This window comes from Chlorocebus sabaeus, chromosome 13 (genome assembly GCF_047675955.1).
Source record: "Chlorocebus sabaeus isolate Y175 chromosome 13, mChlSab1.0.hap1, whole genome shotgun sequence".
Classification (NCBI taxonomy): Eukaryota; Metazoa; Chordata; class Mammalia; order Primates; family Cercopithecidae; genus Chlorocebus; species Chlorocebus sabaeus.
In genome coordinates, this window is record NC_132916.1 from 18,310,938 (window position 1) to 18,330,580 (window position 19,643).

Below are 19,643 nucleotides of genomic sequence, written 5' to 3' on the forward strand. Positions count from 1 at the left end.
ATGATATCCCAGGCACCTTTTTAGGTGCTGAGGATACAGCAGTAAGGAAGGCAGGTACAGTCCATGGTGTGGAGAGAGGGGAGGAAGGAGCTGGGTGGAAAATAAATACATAACTAAACAAGTGAACAAACAAGATGATGTAAGGTAATGTTCAGGATTATGAAGACAACAAAACAGGGTAGCATGGCAGGGACTGCAGGATGGTGTATCTTTAGAATTGGGGTCAAACAAGGCCTCTCTGGGGAGATGACATCTGATTAAGATCTCTGGGCTGTGCAGGAAGCAGACCCACACAGGCAAAGGGAGCAAAAATGGCAAAAGCTCTAAGGCAGTAATGAGTTGGTTTTATTGGGAGACAGAGAGGTCAGTGGGAATGTGGGGCAGAACTGTCAGATGAGACCAGATAAGTAGAAAATGTGAGATTTCTTATAGACCACAGTAAGGAGTTTGGGGTTTTGCCTTCTTAAGTGCAAATCATGTCTACTTATTATCTAGAGAGTATATTGTAAGGGGGCAAAGGGGGGAGGGAGGAAGCCAGTTAGGAGGCTGTTGAAGGTCAGGCAAGAAGTGAAGAGGTTTAGACCAGGATGAGAGCAGTGGAAATGGAGAGAAGAGCACAGAATCCATGTATAGTGTGTGTTGGCGGGGAGGAGGGAGTGGGGGGATTGTAGGGCCAAGGCCCTTGGCCCCCTAGAGGTTAGAAAATCACTGACATGAGGCAGATTAATAGAAAAGGAATATAAATTTATTTAATGTGTATACACTGGAGTCTTCAGAATGGACACCCAAACTCCATTGACATACAAAATATATACCATATTGAGGTTACAGAAAGATTGTGAGCTCAGAAAATGGCCCAAAACAGGTTTTCATGGTAATACAGGTTATTGGAGGGAGAAAGGAAGAGGCTTGGCTAGCAAAACTGGACTTGCAATGTAGATGAAACCTGACAGGTACAGCCCTCAAAGAGAATAGATGGTAAAGGTCTCTTTCAGGTCTTCATGGTGTTTGACTTTCAGTTCATATTTCCTAGATCTGGACAAAGGCAGGGCTAGCAACATTAGTGCAGATTCTCTACAGATCTACAGAAGCAAGTTTAGCCCCCCTCACAAAAGACAGTTTTGCAGGGCCATTTCGGAATTTGTCAGAGAAATACATTTTGGAGTAAAGTATTTTTATTTCCTTCAGATCCCATTTTGAAACTTAAAAAATGTTTGGGTGTGATGGCTTATGCCCATAATCCCAGAGTTTTGGGAGGGCAAGGTGAGGGGAGTGCTCGAGGCTGAGAGTTCAAGACCAGCCTGGGCAATATTGCAAGACCCCATCTCTACAAGAAATTTTTTTTACAGTATCCAGGCATGGTGGCCATGTACCTGTAGTCTCAGCTGCTCAGAAAGCTGAGGCAGGAGGATTGCTTGAGCCCAGGAGTTTGAAGTTACAGGGAGCTGTGATTACAGCACTGCACTGAAGCCTGGGTAACAGAGTGATACTTGGTCTCAATTTAAAAAAAAGAAAAAAAGGTTATTTGATAGAGATAGACAAAGGAGTGGAAAAGCAAATTAAGATAAACAGAAAAAAAAAGCAAACTGAAATATATTGTTCCATGTCTTCTTTAGTCAGTCTCTTAGTCCTGAGAATAGATCAGTTCAGTTAAATAGCTATGTCCCATTCCAGAAGGTGGCATTGCAAATGGGCTGGGCCTCTATATATGATGCAGGCAAACAGATCTTTAATAAGAGGCATTTCTAAGGAAACAGAAGAAAAACAAAGTTTAATATCTACAGTAGTCTACAGACTTGTTTTTCTAGAGTTTGTGAAGTATCTTCAGATTGCAGTAGTAATCTGAATAGATTTTTCTGGATTGTAGTTCAGTTCAGATGAACAGTCAAGTGAAATTTCTGAGAAGTCAATATACCAGCAGGCACATAGATTGTTTACTTACAAGTTTCTGTTATTTCTCACAAAATTTAGCTGCCTAGCTTCAGTTTGTGGGGATTTAAGAAAAGCAGTTTTTGAGCATGGTGGCTCACACCTGTAATCCCAGCACTTTGGGAGTCTGAGGCGGGTGGATTATCCGAGGTCAGGAGTTTGATACCAGCGTGGCCAATGTGATGAAACCCTGTCTCTACTAATAATTCAAAAATTAGCCAGGTGTGGTGGCAGGTGCCTACGCAGGAGGCTGAAGCAGGAGAATCACTTGAATCTGGAAGGCAGAGATTGCAGTGAGCCAAGATCACACCATTGCAGTCCAGCCTGGGCAATAAGAGTGAAACTCCATCTCCATAAAATAAATAAACAAAATAAGGAAAACAGAAGGAAGATTTGGAAAATCGTAGTTGGAAACTTGTAGCCAGGAAAGATTCAGGATTCAGTTCAAATTATGGGAAAATAATAAAAACTCAAAAACAATAAACAAAACTAGAATCTAGTAATATGCATACTATAGTTTTTTTAAAACATATTTTTTCTCTCTCCAGCCCCCAATTTCTACCAAAGGCAAATCATAGTAGGACCAACTTATTTGCAAGATAAATTTTAGTCTTATTATACTTGGTCTAATTATCCATATAAAGTGCAGCAAGATTAGTGATTGGCCATACAGGCTTTTTAAAAATTGACTTTGTTGGTACATTTTTCATGAGAAATCTCAGATTAGACTTTCAAAAGTCTCTCAAGGTTAACCAAACCAAAGGTTTATCTGTGCCTGCAGATAATCCATATAAATTGGGTGAATTCCTTTCTTCTCAAGGTCCCAGTATAACTTGATATTCCTGGGCCTGTCAGAAAGTAACATTCTTTACTTACCACAGGTCAGGAACTTTATAAAGATATCACATAGAGAAGTATAAAGCCAATCTTCCCAAAGGGCTTTTCATTGGTTCTATAAAATAATCTCAATTCCTCAAAGCAGTCTGATCAGATCTGAAAATATGCTGTTCCAGTCAAAGCCTTGGTAAAATAACCAATGTTTCCAATTGTGTCCTATTACAAAACATATTCTTATTGAACTTATACAAATAACTATATTACCATACATTAAGAATACTCACAAATAGTTTCCGATTTCTGGAGAAATCAAGTAGAGCGAAAAAATATGCTACGAATTTTGCTCACAGAAGTGTAGTTTGCCCAATTTGTAGTAAGCTATAGACAATTCAAAGAAAAAAAAATTTATCTTGACTTTGGAAAAGAAAACATAAAAAGAATCAGCAATGTTTCAAACAAAACGCCACTAAAAAAAAGTATTTCAGGCCTCTATTAGTTCAGTCCCGTGTAATTAACTCTTGTTCTGCTTAATGTTGAGTTAGCAAATCTCTTGAATGTATCCGCTTTTTAATTAGAGTCCTGGAAGTTTTTTCTTTTGAGACAGAGTCTCACTCTCTTACCCAGGCTAGAGTACAGTGGTGCGATCTCAGCTCACTACACCCTCTGCCTCCTGGGTTCAAGTGATTCTCATGCCTCAGCCTCCTAAGTAGCTGGGATTACGGGTATCCGTAATAGCACCAGCACACCTGGCTAATTTTTGTATTTCTAGTAGAAATGGAGTTTTGCTGTGTTGGCCAGGCTGGTCTCAAACTCCTGACCTCAAGTGATCCACTTGCCTTGGCCTCCCAAATTGTTGAGATTACAGGCATGAGCCACTGCACCCAGCCATGGAAGTTTTTTCTTAGTCCAATAGTATAGTTATCAGTTATCAGAAATCTGTATTTTAGAATACTTGTAAGAGTCCTTTCCATGAATTTCCTTAAAGAAAAAGCAAATTTTGAACTGCAGCTGACTATAAACCACTTTTTGAGAAGAATAAAAGTAAAACAATAATTGTCTATGGATGACAAAAGTCTTAGACCAGCTATGGTTAAAGACACAATTGATTAAAAAATCCCGTTACTTCCATGGCACACAGCAATTTAACATAATGATCATTATTAGTGATAATATATACTAAGGCATCAGAATTATAGAAATTTCATTCAATTTTGGAACACATGTTATACTGAGAGGGTATCCATAGATTAGATGTGCTTGTAAAGAAAGGAAAAGATGAAGAGTGCCTCATAGGACCATCAGGGTGGATGGTGGCAATGTTCACTGAGACAGGGAAGATTGTGAGTAAAGCAGGGTTTTGGAAGTAAAAAATATCAAGAGGTATAGAGTGTTCATGTATGACAACATTGATTTTGCCCTTGGGTAAGCTTAATTCCCAAAATACATCATTAATCCTTTCTGTTTACTTATGGGACATTTTAACTTTAATACTTTGTCTACATAGGATTAATTTTCTTCAGTCTGTGGTTGCTGAACACCAGCAATTTGATGAGCTGCTGCTTTCCTTTTCTGTCTGGATTAAGCTGTTTCTCAGTGAATTACAAACTACTTCTGAGATTAGCATAATGGACCATCAAGTAGCTCTTACTCGGCACAAGGTAAAGTGTTTTTGTTTTTTTTTTTTTAAGATTGAGGAAGAATTTTTTCGTAAAAGAGAGTTCTCAAATTAAAAAGAGACGCAACATTTTAAAAAAGTTTAAATGGTGGGAATTTAACTTTTTATTTATATGAAAATGTTTTAATAATTGAGCATATGAGTTAAGGCAATGAATTATGCAGACAAATTAAGCAGATAAAGCCACTTCAGATAAAATTGACCACCATCTTGAGAAACTTTCTCTTCATAGTGGAGCAAATGATTTCTAGGATAAAGTGACAAGAATGTCCATTTTTAAGCTTCCCAGTTTGTTTCATTTCAATACTGAAAACTAACACTGAATTCAAATAGTTTAAGGATATAGTTTTTCTGAATTACTATTCAGCTTTAAAGTGATTTAAAGCTTATTTCTCTTCTTTATAAATTATGCATATGGAGGGTTGAAAAGATCTTTCTTCTGCCCTCTGAAGGTTCAATTAATTTGAATCTATGAAACGAACTGACAATAGACCAATTAACAGGAGAAATGGCAAACACATTTATTATGTGCATATTGTATGGGAGTCCCACAAAATATGAGGCTCTAAGAATAACTGGATGACTAAAGTTTTTATGTTATACAGAAAGAAATAGGAGCTGGGGCTTCAGGAGGGTAGTAGGGACAAGCTATGGGAAGGTGAGGGGAGGAAATGCACTATGAACAAAAGCTGTCTTATGCAGAAAAAGTTTCTCAGGTGGCATACCTTAGAATTACAGATGGCATCCTGTGCCAAAAGTCTCTCTCAGTGAGATGTCAGACCTTAAGGGACTTTCCTGTGAGTTATTCTTCTGTGGTTGATGATTATATTTCTTCTGGAGGAACTTGCCTTAGTCAGGTTAAAGGAGCATCAAGAAAGGCTCTTATTTGAATTTGCTGCTCCTCAGGTTCTCTCAGTTTAAAGTCCAAAGTGACATATTTTAGGGTACAATTTTCTGAGTCCCCAACACATTATATCTATCCTAGCACCAGAAAACATTCAAAAATTCAGATATTGATCATAAAGCATTGAAACAATGGAGATAAGCTACATAGTAAGCATATAGCAACATTTAACAATAGAATATTTTGTATTTATTGAGTGTTCACTCCTTGCTGGGTTCACTAATTGGTTTTGTGTCAGGGAAAAGCAACTTTCTTCTACTTTCAGGACAGGAGGTAGTTTTTACATCTTGGAGGAAGGTGCTCAGTGAATTTAGGCTCTACCCTCCAAAGAGACTAAGAGAGAGCAGCTATTGGCCGGGCGCGGTGGCTCAAGCCTGTAATCCCAGCACTTTGGGAGGCCGAGACGGGCGGATCACAAGGTCAGGAGATCGAGACCATCCTGGCTATCATGGTGAAACCCCGTCTCTACTAAAAATACAAAAAATTAGCCGGGCGCGGTGGTGGGCGCCTGTAGTCCCAGCTACTCGGGAGGCTGAGGCAGGAGAATGGCGTGAACCCGGGAGGCGGAGCTTGCAGTGAGCTGAGATCCGGCCACTGCACTCCAGCCTGGGCGGCAGAGCGAGACTCCTTCTCAAAAAAAAAAAAAAAAAAAAAAAAAAGAGAGAGCAGCTATTTTCACTGATGTTTACATTTCTAAGGGACGGCTCCCACATCCTTCAGAAAAATATTCCAGAGGTGGAAAAACTGGCCAGAGCTTCAAGAAGAGTTCCATCTCAAAGGGGCAGAGAATGAATTCACAATTACAAATTTTCTAAAGTAAATGCTCTAAGAAAAAAAAAGGTCGGAATCTGTAGTCAAGAGTAAGCTATCTGAAGTTTAGTGGTCAATCAGGGGGATCTTAAAGTCATTGTTGTCAAGATTAAGATAGGTGATAATTTCTATTTAATGGAAACCCCTGAGAATATTGCCAATTTTCTGCTAGATTTTAAACACTATTTATTGTGAGCTAGTCAAACTTCCTATAGAGAAGTCTTGCATAAAATAAAACTCTGATTTGAAACTAATTTAATGGAAAAAGATGTCTTCATGGATTTTGTCAACAGAAATTTTTAGTTAAAAAAATTAAACATTTAGATTTTTAAAGATGTCTATGTGTACACAGACACATAAATTTTTAAATTTAAAATTTTTCACATACATGCATCTTTTAAAATTAAAAATTTTTAAAGTTAAAATATTAAAAATATGAGATATCTAAATACAAATATTTGTGTATAAATATATACCTATATGCATCTTTAAAATGTTAAAATTAAAATGTAAAATATATATAGGCATCTTTAAGAATCTTCCAATGTTTTCATTTCTTTTAACTAACAATTTCTATCCACAAAGAAATTTTTTTCACAGAATTAATTACATAGTGCCGAAACAGAGTTGCGTTTTATGTGAAATATGTGGATCAGCAAAACAGAAAATTTGGTGAATTTTCTAAGATTCACTATAGATGATCTTTAAGTACTACACTATCCATGGCACTTAAAACAGATCTTCACATCACGAACCCTGTAGAATACCTCTGTCATGGACTGTAGTGTATCTGAGGAATCAATAACTCTCTCTTCCCTTCCAGGACCACGTAGCAGAAGTAGAGAGCAAAAAGGTTGAATTGCAGAGTCTGCAGGGTCACTTAGCAAAGTTGGGTTCTCTGGGCCGTGCTGAGGACCTCCACCTCCTGCAGGGCAAGGCTGAGGACTGCTTCCAGCTGTTTGAGGAGGCCAGCCAGGTTGTGGAGAGGCGGCAGCTTGCCCTGTCCCATTTGGCAGAATTCCTCCAGAGCCATGCCTCTCTGTCCGGCATTCTCCACCAACTGAGGCAAACAGTGGAAGCAACCAACAGTATGAATAAGAACGAGTCTGATTTGATAGAAAAGGACCTCAATGATGCTCTTCAAGATGCTAAAGCATTAGAATCTGCTGCTGTCAGTCTCGATGGCATTCTTTCCAAAGCCCAATATCATCTGAAAAGTGGGAGCTCTGAGCAAAGGACGTCCTGCAGAGCCACGGCTGATCAGCTCTGTGGAGAGGTAGAGAGGATCCAGAACCTTCTGGGAACCAAGCAGAGTGAGGCAGATGCCCTGGCAGTGTTGAAAAAAGCATTCCAAGACCAGAAAGAGGAGCTTCTGAAAAGCATTGAGGACATTGAAGAAAGGACTGACAAAGAGCGATTGAAAGAACCTACCCGCCAAGCTCTTCAGCAGAGGTAAAGGAAACTGTCACAGCCACTTGTCTCTTTTCTTTTGTATTTGTTCTGGAATTAACTTTTATGCAAAACTTTATTAGTACCGTGAAAGGAAAATAAAAACTCAGGACCCGAATTCACTCTGCCAAAGGAAAGAAATTAAGCTGAGAGCTGAGTCATGTAAGAAGCGGCCTTTCCTTTTGTTCCTAAACAGATAGATACAGAGAAAAGGTTCAATATCTCCATAGGTAGCTACTCTATGTTCACCTTATCTTAGGTAAAGTGCTGATTTACTGAGCACGAGATGAATTCGTAATTTACTATTCCCTGCCTGCTTCTTTTCTCTTTCTACACATGGATTAACCTTATCCTCTCTCTTTCCCCTCCAGCCCATTTTTCCCCTTTAAGTGTTGAAGCCCTCAAAATCATCTTTGGAGAAAGGTATAAACCACAGACTGTTTCTGTGATTTCATATTTATTTCTTCCAGGCATGTCCTTAACCTTGGCAAAATCAACTTCTAAATTGATTGAGAACTGTCTCAGATACTTTTTGGTTTACAGTACCATATTTAGCAACTTCTTTTTTTTTTTTTAACCAGTTTGAAGATAAGATTATTGACTAATTTGACACTTGAGCAGTACTAAAATTTCTTTGAGTTTCTTAAGGATTTCCCTAAAGTCTGTTTATGAGCAAAGAATATATAGATCTTATTATCTATTTTTAAATAATTTTTTACTGATGGGAGAAAGAACTCATCTGCTATAACAAGAATGAAGGCAGAAGAGAAAGGGAGTGATCCTAGTAGTTTTGGTGGTAAAAAGTATGAGGGAATTCCTCCCTGGTGGCTGAGAGCCTCTTGGTAGAGATTGGTGCAAGCTCATCAGTTCGGAGGAGAGGGCAGATGTTGGAGGAGAGAAAATGGTGTGAAACAGTTCTCTTGTAGAGGGTAGCTTAGGAAGGTGACGAGCTGTCATTTGAGCTCTGTGTTCATTTAAACTGAAACCAATCAGCTTGGCAGAGTCATTCTCTACAACTACATTTAACTGTTTGCTTAGAGGTATGGAGAGGCAGAGGAGTGGGTTTAAGTAAGCAAAGCTGAGCTTTTGTCAGGTGAGTCCATTTGAGAAGCAAATGGGTCAAAGAGAAGTTCCCTTAGTAAATTTGAGAAGTAACTGTTTTCTTAAAACTGTAGCCTTCTTTTCAATCTTGTTTTCTTCTTAATAGAACCTCTGACTCCTGTTTTCAGGGCCACTTTCTCTTCCATTTTTTTCAGTGGGCAAAGAAACAACTGAAATGTATTCATGCCAAGGTATTCATGATTGATAAAGATTATGTTGTTCCTGACAAGACCATTGCTGGTTGTTTCCCTTTAACCAGAATCAAACATTAAGTTGAGGATTTAGTCAGATGATAGTGGAGTCAATATTAGGACTGGGCTCCTGAGATTATACCCTTTATAGGCAATAGATTATCTCATTAGTTTAGCAAATTTACGAAAGGGAATGATACTTGGGAAGAAAAAATAGCCTCCAGAATAAGGTGCCTAGTGTCACTCACCCTGGAAGCCAGCAGTATCATTGGTGCTGCGGGGTGCCACGGCCTTCTTAGGCCAAGCAGACAGGAAATCCTAAAATTGCCAGAGTAGAAAGCCCAGGTTGGGCTAAAGAGTCACATCAGTACCCACAACACTGCACTCACCAAAGTCACACATCGGGTGCAGAAAATGTTATATTGAATTAATGGACTTATTTACATTCCAGTCATACTAGTGCTTCACTATGCCATCTTGGGAAAACCTCTTCTCTTCTTGTAAGGTGGGGATAATGAGAACACGTGCCCCAGCCACCATCTTTTGGGAATTAAGTGGGATAAAACATGCGGACTCATTGTGTCAACTCTGCAGACCTATATCAAACTGTAAGAATGAGGAGTCAACAGCTGCCTCTATATGGCCACTTTTTTTTTTTCTTTGAAACAGGGTCGTGCTCTGTCACCCAGGCTAGAGTGCAGTGGTGCAGTCACAGTTCACTGTGGCCTCAAACTTTCGGACTCAAGTGATCCTCCAGCCTCAGCTTTCCACATAGCCGAGACTATACACATGTACCACCACCCCCAGCTAAATTAAAAAAAATTTTTTTTTTTAGAAATAAGGTCTTGCTGTGTTGCCCAGGTTGGTCTTGAATTCCTGGTCTCAAGCAATTCTCCCACCTTGGCATCCCAAAATGCTGAGATTATGAACATGAGCCACTGTGGCTGGTGATGTGGCCGCTTTTTTATAAATGCTCTGATATTAATAGATTAGGGACGAAAATGATCATTTTCTTACGGTAATCTTTTCAACAAGGTAGGTAATTTAAGTTTTATTTATATGTATATATATGTATATATTACAGAGCTCAGTAAAGCTAATTTGATATTGAATGAAACAACTATAATCCTTGAACATTATTATTTACATGGATTGAACCTCATGACCCAGAAACATTTCTTACTAATGATTTTACAGTAAGTATTTACCTAGTTAGCTTATGAGATCAGCCTTAGTTTTGAAAATCTTATACCATCAAAGCAAAGTACAAAGAAAATACAAACTTAACAGAAGGTTGATGGTGAATATCAAGAATGACTTTCAGCTGGGCACGGTGGCTCAAGACTGTAATCCCAGCACTTTGGGAGGCCGAGACGGGCGGATCACGAGGTCGGGAGATGGAGATCATCCTGGTTAACACGGTGAAACCCCGTGTCTACTAAAAAATACAAAAAACTAGCTGGGCGAGGTGGTGGGCGCCTGTAGTCCCAGCTACTCGGGATACTGAGACAGGAGAATGGCATAAACCCAGGAGGCAGAGCTTGCAGTGAGCTGAGATCCGGCCACTGTGCTCCAGCCTGGGCAACAAAGCAAGACTCTGTCTCAAAAAAAAAAAAAGAATGACTTTCAGTGTTTTCTGAGATACAGTCTGAGTTATTTTGCAAAATTAACTTTAAAAGTACCTTTATCCCTTGATAAACATCAATTTAATTTCTGTGTTAAAAATTTTTCTACTGTCTAAATGAGTGCTTTATAGTCTCATCATATACTTATGGAGAAGAAATATTCGTTTACTATCTTTAGTAAATTCATAGGAAAATAACATTTTAATTCACAGGTTAAGAGTGTTTAATCAGCTAGAAGATGAATTGAATTCTCACGAGCATGAACTATATTGGTTGAAAGACAAAGCCAAGCAAATTGCCCAGAAAGATGTAGCTTTTGCACCTGAAGTTGACAGGGAGATAAACCGCTTAGCAGTCACCTGGGATGATACCAAAAGACTAATTCATGAAAAGTAAGTCAAAACCCACCCAGTTCTTGTTTTTAGCTTCCCACTTATTTTGTGACATTGGGACATTGCCTGTTTTGCATTGATGTGATCAGTAGTTAAATATATTTTACTATTTTAGGTATTCTGTGTCACTTTCATAACATTGAAAATTTACTTATTTCTACAGAACTTTATTGAGAATGTTGCTTTGAGATAACAATTATAGGCCAGGCACGGTGGCTCACGCCTATAATCCCAGCACTTTGGGAGGCCAAGGCAGACGAATCACCTGAGGTCAGGAGTTCAAGACCATCCTGGCCAACATAGTGAAATCCCATCTCTACTAAAAATACAAAAATTAGCCGGGCATGGTGGAGGGTGCCTGTAATGCCAGCTACTCGGGAAGCCGAGGCAGGAGAATCACTTGAACCCTGGAGGTGTAGGTTGCAGTGAGCCGAGATCGCATCACAGCATTCCAGGCTGGAAGACAGAGTGAGACTCCTTCTCAAAAAAAAAAAAAAAAAAAAAATTACATATGGAATTCAATGCTTAAAGCAGGAGTTGTCAACAGTTACGAAGTGCTACCATGACAGCCTTAACTTTTAATTTTATATATTTTTTGTTTTGCTGTAGTTGTTTGTAATTGAGGTATAATTTAAACACATTTAAATATACTTTTTTTCATATGCAATGCTATCAGTTTTGACAAACTTATACAGTTGTGTAACTGTTAAACTTCACAATGAAAGTTCTGCCACCTAAAAAATGGCCTTATCTCTTCCCTTTGCCCTTAGCCCCCCTGGCAACCAGGGATCGGTTTTCCACATCTATAGTTTTGTCTTTTCTTAGAATCATTTATAAACAAAATCACATAGATTGTGACCTGGCTTCTCTTATTTAATCTGGCTTCTTTTATTTAGCACAACATATGTCATTGTGTGTGTCAAAAGTTCATTTTTTTATAGCTGAATATATCACTGAATGGGTTTACTACAGTTTATTCAATTACTAGGTGATGGACAATTGGGTTCTTTCCAGTTTGGATGATTATAAATAAAGTATTTATAAACATTCACATTCAAATTTTTGCATGTATGTAAGTTTTTATTTCATTTGGGTAAATAATCTAAAAGTGAGACTCTGGATTGTATAGCAACATATATGTTTAACTTTATAAGAACCTGCCAAATTATTTTTCAAAGTAGTTGCACTATTTGCACTCACACCAGTCATGTGTAAGATTTCCAGTTGCTCCACGTAATTTCCAACACTTGGTATTGTGATGTTTTTGTTTATTTGCTTGTTTGATATTCTACTAGATGTGTAGAGCCATCTGTGTGTGTGTGTGTGTGTGTGTGTGTGTGTGTCTTTAACTCCTCACTGTGAGCAGGACTAACTCATAGGCATTGTGTCCAGAATTGGCACATTTTGTTTTTAATTTGTATATCCCTGATGACTGATGTTGAGCATATTTTGATACGTTATTTGCAATCTGTTTATCTTTTAAAATATTCAAGTTGGCCGATTTGGGTGATTTTTTTGTTATTGAGGTCTTTTTTATATCAATACAATCCCAATCAAAATGCCTACAGAAGTTTTGTAGAAATTGACAAGATGATTTAAAAATGTATACGTAAAAACACAAGACCTACTAGAATAGCCAGTACAGTTTTCAAAAAGAATTGGAGGACTTTGCTGGCAGCTCTGGTACCTAAAATAATTAAGTAAGTAAATAAATAAATAACAAATGAAAAAGGATTGGAGGACTTATACTAGCTAGTTTCAGTGTGGTACAGGCTGAAGAATAAACATATAAACTAGTGGAACACAGTCAGAAAAGACCCAGACGTATACAGTCAATTGTTTTGACAAAGATATAAAGAAAATTTGGTGGAGGAAGAATTATCTTTTCAATAAATGGTACTAGAACAATTGGACATTCATATGCATTTAAAAAAATGACCCTCAACATATACTTTACATCATGTACGAAGGTCTTTTAAACAAAATTCAGAGCACATTATATAATGTAGACTATTAATGCAGGCATTTTAAATTGAATCATGTTGTGCAAACTTTATTCCGTATTATTAAACATTATCCTACATTGTGATTTCTTAGAGGTTGCACAGTGTCCTATCATAAGAACGTATCGGGATTTATTTAATTATTGACCTGTTTTTAACATTTTGGTTTTTTCTGTATTTTCTCCTATTACAAATAATGGTGTGAAGAATATCACTTTACCTAAATCTTAGTGCACATAATTTTATTTCTTTGGAAAAATCTCTAGATGTAAACTTGCTTGCTCAACAGCATTTTATTCTTTTGTTGTTTCTTTTATGAAACAGTCTCCCTCTATTGCCCAGGCTGGAGCACAGTGGTGTGATCTTGGCTCACTGCAACCTCTACTACCCGAGTTCAAGCCTTTCTCATGCCTCAGCCTCCTAAGTAGCCGAGATTACAGGCGTGCGCCACCAAGCCAGGCTGATTTTTGCATTTTTAGTAGAGACGATGTTTTGCCTTGTTGGCCAGGCTGGTCTCGAACGCCTGGCCTTGAGTGATCAGCCTGCCTTGGCCTCGCAAAGTGCTAGGATTACAGGCATGATCCGTGGCATCCAGCCATTTTGTGTGTGTGTGTGTGTGTGTGTGTGTGTGTGTGTGTGTGTTTGTTTAAAAAAAAAAAAAGCCTACAGCTTCCAATATTCCCAGAGGGTCTCCCATCCAAGTACTAACCAGGCTGGACCCTGCTTACCTTCACAAGATCAAATGAGATCAGGTGCATTTGAGGTGATATGGTGGTAGACCACCTTATTTTTATAAACAGCAGCTATCTTCTCATTTTGACAGTTTTCAGGTTAGTCATATCCAATGAGAATTTATTACATTGAGATGGAAGAGAAAATCTGATATGTACGTTATTTACTGAGTAATCTTTTTATTTGTTAGTTTTGGGCTATGTTTTGTTTTATTGTTGTTTTATTTCCTGCAACATATGCCATTATGAAATAATTAAAACAACATGGAAAAAGACAGTTAAAAAAACCAAAACATTTGGGTGACTCATCTATGTAAGTTTGAGTTGGCAAGAACATATATTGCTTCTTTGTCTTGAGTTCATAGATTTTATTTCAATGGTTGTGTGCATCCCTCATTCACAGAGAATATTTTGGACATTGGAGTAAGTAGGATTAACCAGCAGCACTAGTTTGAGGTCAGTATGTAGCAATATGCTTTTCTCTTGGTTCCAGAATCCATCTATGAGTATTAATACCTTTATGTAGTGAAACATCAAGACCAATTGTAGGGAACTCTCCCCTTTCCTGATACATGACACCAAATAATATATTTTCTTTAATCATTACAGTCAGGGTCAATGCTGTGGACTTATTGACTTAATGAGAGAATATCAGAACCTGAAGTCAGCTGTATCTAAAGTCTTAGAAAATGCCAGCAGTGTGATTGTAACCAGAACTACCATTAAAGATCAAGAAGATCTTAAATGGGCTTTTTCCAAGGTAAAATTCAAAATGTGTTTATGTTGGTATTCTGCTTTAGTAGATCTGGTTTTTAGTCATAAAGCAGTTATCTGCCCAATTCTTACCTGTATACTTACTTAGATGTGGATAATTCATGCTAACAAGCTCAACTTTTTTTCCCCTAGGAATACTGACATTCTAGGATTCTAGCAACTCAAGCAAATGGTGTTATATATATTCGTATAGTTAATTAATATCAATAATTTCTGCATAAGGTCAATTATGAATTAAATTTCCTAGAGGCAAATGGTTTTAAACTCATGACTTATCACTCACTATTTTATTAATTAAGAAATCATTTATCCACAGCATGAAACTGCCAAGAACAAAATGAATTACAAACAGAAAGACTTGGATAACTTTACCAGCAAAGGAAAACACTTGTTATCTGAACTGAAAAAAATTCACAGTAGTGATTTCAGCTTGGTGAAAACAGACATGGAGAGCACCGTGGACAAATGGCTGGATGTAAGATAATCACCTGGGAGTCTGCAAATCGTTTCAATAATCACATTTTCCAATCAAATTTTTGGGCAAAGGGTTATTCAAGGATGTGAATTTCACTTTTTTTTTTTTTTTTGAGATGGAGTTTCACTCTTGTTGCCCAGGCTGGAGTGCAATGGTGCGATCTCAGTTTACCACAACCTCTGCCTCCCGGGTTCAAGCAGTTCTCCTGCCTCAATCCCCTGAGTAGCTGGGATTACAGGTGCACACCACCACGCCCAGCTAATTTTGTATTTTTAGTAGAGACAGGGTTTCTCCATGTTGACCAGGCTGGTCTCCAACTCCTGACCTCAGGTGATCTGCCCACCTTGGCCTCCCAAAGTGCTGGGATTATAGGCATGCGCCATTGCGCCCAACTGAATTTCACTTTTAACATTTAGTACTAAATGCGAAATGATAGTCTGAAGAAAAACAGTGCTCACATAAAGTTTAGAAATAGTAAAAAATGTATCTGTTTTGTAAAAACTTATCGTCAGACTCTTGGGAATTTCACTTGATAGCCTTGGTCATAACAAATTATAACTCTGAATGTTTTTCTGTCCCAAACTATGAAATTATAGATAAAAAAGAAGAATTTATAAATATTCTAGAGGATATTCAACCATAATATCTAATAATTTAAAGCAATAAGGCTATAATTTTGTATTGGAAAACATTGCACTTGTAATTTACATCTTTGGGTTTTAGTTTGTGTTGTGTCACTTACCAGCTACGTGACCACAGAACAAGTCACTTGATTTTCCTGGAACTCTATATATCAATCCATAACTATTTCACATTACCTTTCAGCTGAAAAATTCAGTGACTCTGTTGACCCTTCTAATTTCAGAAGTACTGTGGTTCCCCTACTTAAGCTAAATTTACCAGTTAGACTTTGATATTTGTGTAATGTAATAAAATAATTTGGGGGCAGCAGAAAACTCTATACATATGCTTCCACTTTTAAAAGAACATTCTTTGGCTGGGTGCGGTGGCTCACGCCTTTAATCCCAGCACTTTGGGAGGCCGAGGCGGGCGGATCACTTCAGGTCAGGAGTTCAAGACCAGTCTGGCTAACATGGTGAAACCCCATCTCTACTAAAAATACAAAAAATTAGCCGGGTGTGGTGGCAAGCGCCTGTAATCCTAGTTACTCTGGAGGCTGAGGTGGGAGAATCGCTGGAACCCAGGAGGCGGAGGTTGCAGTGAGCTGAGATCGCGCCACTGTACTCCAGCCTGGGAAACAGAGTGAGACTCCATCTCAAAAAAAAAAAAAAAAAAAAAAAAAAAAAAGGAACATTCTTTTCTTTTCTTTTCTTTTTTTAGCATGCTTTTTTTTTTATTTATAGCCTTTGGGATGTTAGTGCCTATCATTATAGGAAGAGTGATAAGCAATACTATTTTTTATTTTAATGTGCAAAATTGGTTGCTTTCATATGCATTATGTTATAAATATGTTTGAATCTAATTAATGCTAATTATACCTCAACATTACAAATAAAAATGCTTATTGTTATTACTTTCAAAAATAAATACAACACTGTTCTTGATGGACCTTTGTCCTGTAGAATTCAACCTTATAGTGAGTTACAGTAGATTCCAATGGACCTGTTGTTAGTATCCCAGTTTACAAATGAAAATGCAGTGTCTCAGGAATTCATACACCTCTCCCAATGACAGAAGCAATCTATGTATTGGTTAGCATTTACATGAGTCAGGTGCACTTATTAGATTACAATAATTTTTGTGAAACTGTGTTTGTCAGTCAGAATATACTTTTCTGATAAAAGAAGCATTGGTACTTTGCTAGGGGGATGATCATCTTACGCCTCTGACTATGAATGCCGTGGTTTCTGTTTCTCTCCTAGGTAGCAGAGAAACTTGAAGAAAACATGGATAGGCTGAGAGTAAGCCTGTCCATTTGGGATGATGTACTCTCAAGTAGGGATGAGATTGAGGGATGGTCAAACAACTCTGTTCCACAGATGGCAGAAAACATCAGCAACCTGGATAACCGCCTCAGAGCTGAAGAACTGCTTAAAGAATTTGAGGTAAATTGGCTGTGTTGACCTATGGGAACTGGTGGCATATTGTTGACCAGAATATGAAAAAAAAGAAAAAAAATCTTAAAAGTGTATTCTTCTTTTAACTTTTATTTATTTATTATTATTATTTTTATTATTTGAGGCAAAGTTTGGCTCTGTCGCCCAGACTGGAGTGCAGTGGTGCTCCAGATCTCGGCTCTGCAACGTCCGCCTCCCGGGTTCAAGCGATTCTCCTGCCTCAGCCTCCCGAGTAGCTGGAATTACAGGCATGCGCAACCACGCTTGGCTAATTTTTGCATTTTTAGTAGAGATAGGATTTCACCATGTTGGCCAGGCTGGTCTTGAACTCCTGACCTCAGGTGATCTGCCCACCTCAGCCTCCCAAACTGCTGGGATTACAGGTGTGAGCCATTGCTCTGGACCTTATTCTTCTTTTTATTGGCGTGGAAGAGCATTAGAGAACTCTTACCTATCTTTTGCTATTTAAATTGAATAGGTTATGAATAAAAGGATTTTTCTTTGTATTTTTATCTATGCTTATTTAGGGCTCTTTAAAGCATTAGTAGAAAAGCAAAAGTCTATAAAATCTATAATTGTTCCCATTCATCGGAGAATATGGCATCTTTCTACTTAAAAACCAAATTGAAAGTGTTTGTACTTTAGTAATATTTAGTACCTATTTTTCCGTATTCAAAAAAATCCCAAACTGCTCACTGAGTCCTTAGCATGTCCTCTTATTATGCCAGGTAGTGGGTTCTTCCACTTCCTTTTCAAAAATGGAAGAAAATCAGAGATTGGAAGGTCACAGGCTTCCACAAGAGTCCCTGGCTTTTAAAGTTCTAGTCACCAATTCACTTTAAACTTTATTCCTATTTCTTGCAATGATTTGTTAATCATTCTTCAAACTCTTAATGAGCACCTAAGATATGTCAGGCACTGTTTTAGACATTGAAAATATAATAGAAAAACAGAAAGTCCTACCCTCATAGAATTTACATTATTTATATTACAGTATATATTATATATAAAATATCAAGCAGTAATTGGGCTGTGATAAAAGTGGAGTAGGGTAAAGAGAAATAGAGTGAGGAGATAGTGACTTTGGTCCAGAGAAACATACATGAATGAATTGTATTACTTATTTGTCTTTGATCCAAAGAACATTCTCAATGTTTTGTTATCTAATTCCAATCTCTGAGGGTGATGAGAAGGAGAAGAAATTATTCAGACTAAAAGTACAGGCAGAGGTGATGGATACCGCAGTGTCCTCGGCTGTTATCTCTGGTACTAAACTGACATTACAGCTCCAGAGTGGCCTGCACTGGATCCAGCTTATACAAGCTTGCAAAAGTCAATTGTTAAATGTTCAGGAATTTTGTGAGCCAGTGTTAAAAACAACCATTATTAAAAATTAGACTGTAAATAAATTTACAATTAAATAAGTTCCATTGAATACAAAAGTAATGACAAAAAACAAAAACATAACACTTTCCATTATTCTTCTACACGTCACTACTGTTACCTAGGTCTTTGAGTTATTGACATCTATGGTATCATGGTTGAAATATTTTAGAACAATGTACTAATGTGTATGTCTTCCACTCCGTGTGTGCTGTGACGTCATGTTGTAGTTTACCATGGTGGTAAATACTACAAATGAGGGCTTTTTGTGGGAGGTTGAGAGGGAGTTGTTAAAGTAATCCGCTGCTATTGACCTCAGAAATCCAATGATTCAATATGCTTCTGAGCCACATTAGATATGACCAGGTCCAGTTAGTCACAAAGATGGGTTATTTATGTTACCCACTGTCCATGTGACACACCAGCTAATAACATCAGTGAATCGGATTCAGCCCAGTGCCCACAGGACTGTTCCCGCTGCAGTGTAGTGAGTGTAGATAAGGAGGGAGATTCCTCAGTTGCCTGGCCAGCTTCTGGAGAAAGCCAGAGGGCCTGACAGCTCATAATGTCTTCCAGTAAGGAAATTCCTTTCTGAATTGAAGGCATCAGTAGGTTTGCTAGTGTCCACAAAGCACCAAAAGACCATTTTTGAGAGGAATAGTTCAATAAATGCTCCTTTGTGGCCTCAAATAACTAATGAAGTTTACAAGCCTCTCATTTGTTTCATAATTCTTTGATTGTTCTTTCCTTTTCTTTATGTTACTGTTGGTACAAAAAAAGGTAAAATATTATATATCAATTTCTTAATGAATCTGTTTCTCCTTTAATATCCTTTAAATTTTTATTTGAAACGTTTTGTTCATATTACACATAGCCTACAGTAACTAGGCACTCCTTGTTAGGCACTTCAACACTTGCTTTGAAATGCTTCTTCAAGAGTTTCATGCTGCCATAGTAACCAGTAATATTAAAGTTAATGAATAAACGACAGTTAGCCTGTTGAAAATCCCTGCTGACTCAAGACTTTGGATCAGTGTTTAATTTTTTTCCAGCTTTTTTTCCCTAATAAAAAGGAGTGGAGAGAAACAAAAGTTCTGCACACTCCTTCACATTCCCAGCGGAAGCTAATTGTAACATTTTCCACGTTTCTACATCACGACAGCCCTCCGAAAATTGAAACAGATTTTATTTTTTACACTGGTTTAAAGTTGGGGTATTTTGACAAAGTTAGCTCTTCTTGAAATTATTAAATGCCAAATATAGCATATCAGTGTTTTTCATTAGTT

The 19,643-nt window shown here is 37.8% G+C and overlaps 1 protein-coding gene across 15 annotated transcripts in view; it reads left to right on the plus strand.

Moving 5' to 3' along the window:
- SYNE1 (spectrin repeat containing nuclear envelope protein 1) overlaps positions 1 to 19,643 on the plus strand; it is a 527,413-nt gene that overhangs the window by 219,984 nt on the left and 287,786 nt on the right. For all 15 annotated transcript variants that reach the window (XM_008007617.3, XM_073022337.1, XM_073022331.1 and 12 more), the window contains 6 exons: positions 4,271 to 4,424; positions 6,979 to 7,607; positions 10,734 to 10,913; positions 14,257 to 14,407; positions 14,738 to 14,896; positions 16,780 to 16,962. In XM_008007617.3, the coding sequence (XP_008005808.3) occupies positions 4,271 to 4,424; positions 6,979 to 7,607; positions 10,734 to 10,913; positions 14,257 to 14,407; positions 14,738 to 14,896; positions 16,780 to 16,962 (1,456 nt within the window). The remainder of the gene's footprint in view (positions 1 to 4,270; positions 4,425 to 6,978; positions 7,608 to 10,733; positions 10,914 to 14,256; positions 14,408 to 14,737; positions 14,897 to 16,779; positions 16,963 to 19,643) is intronic.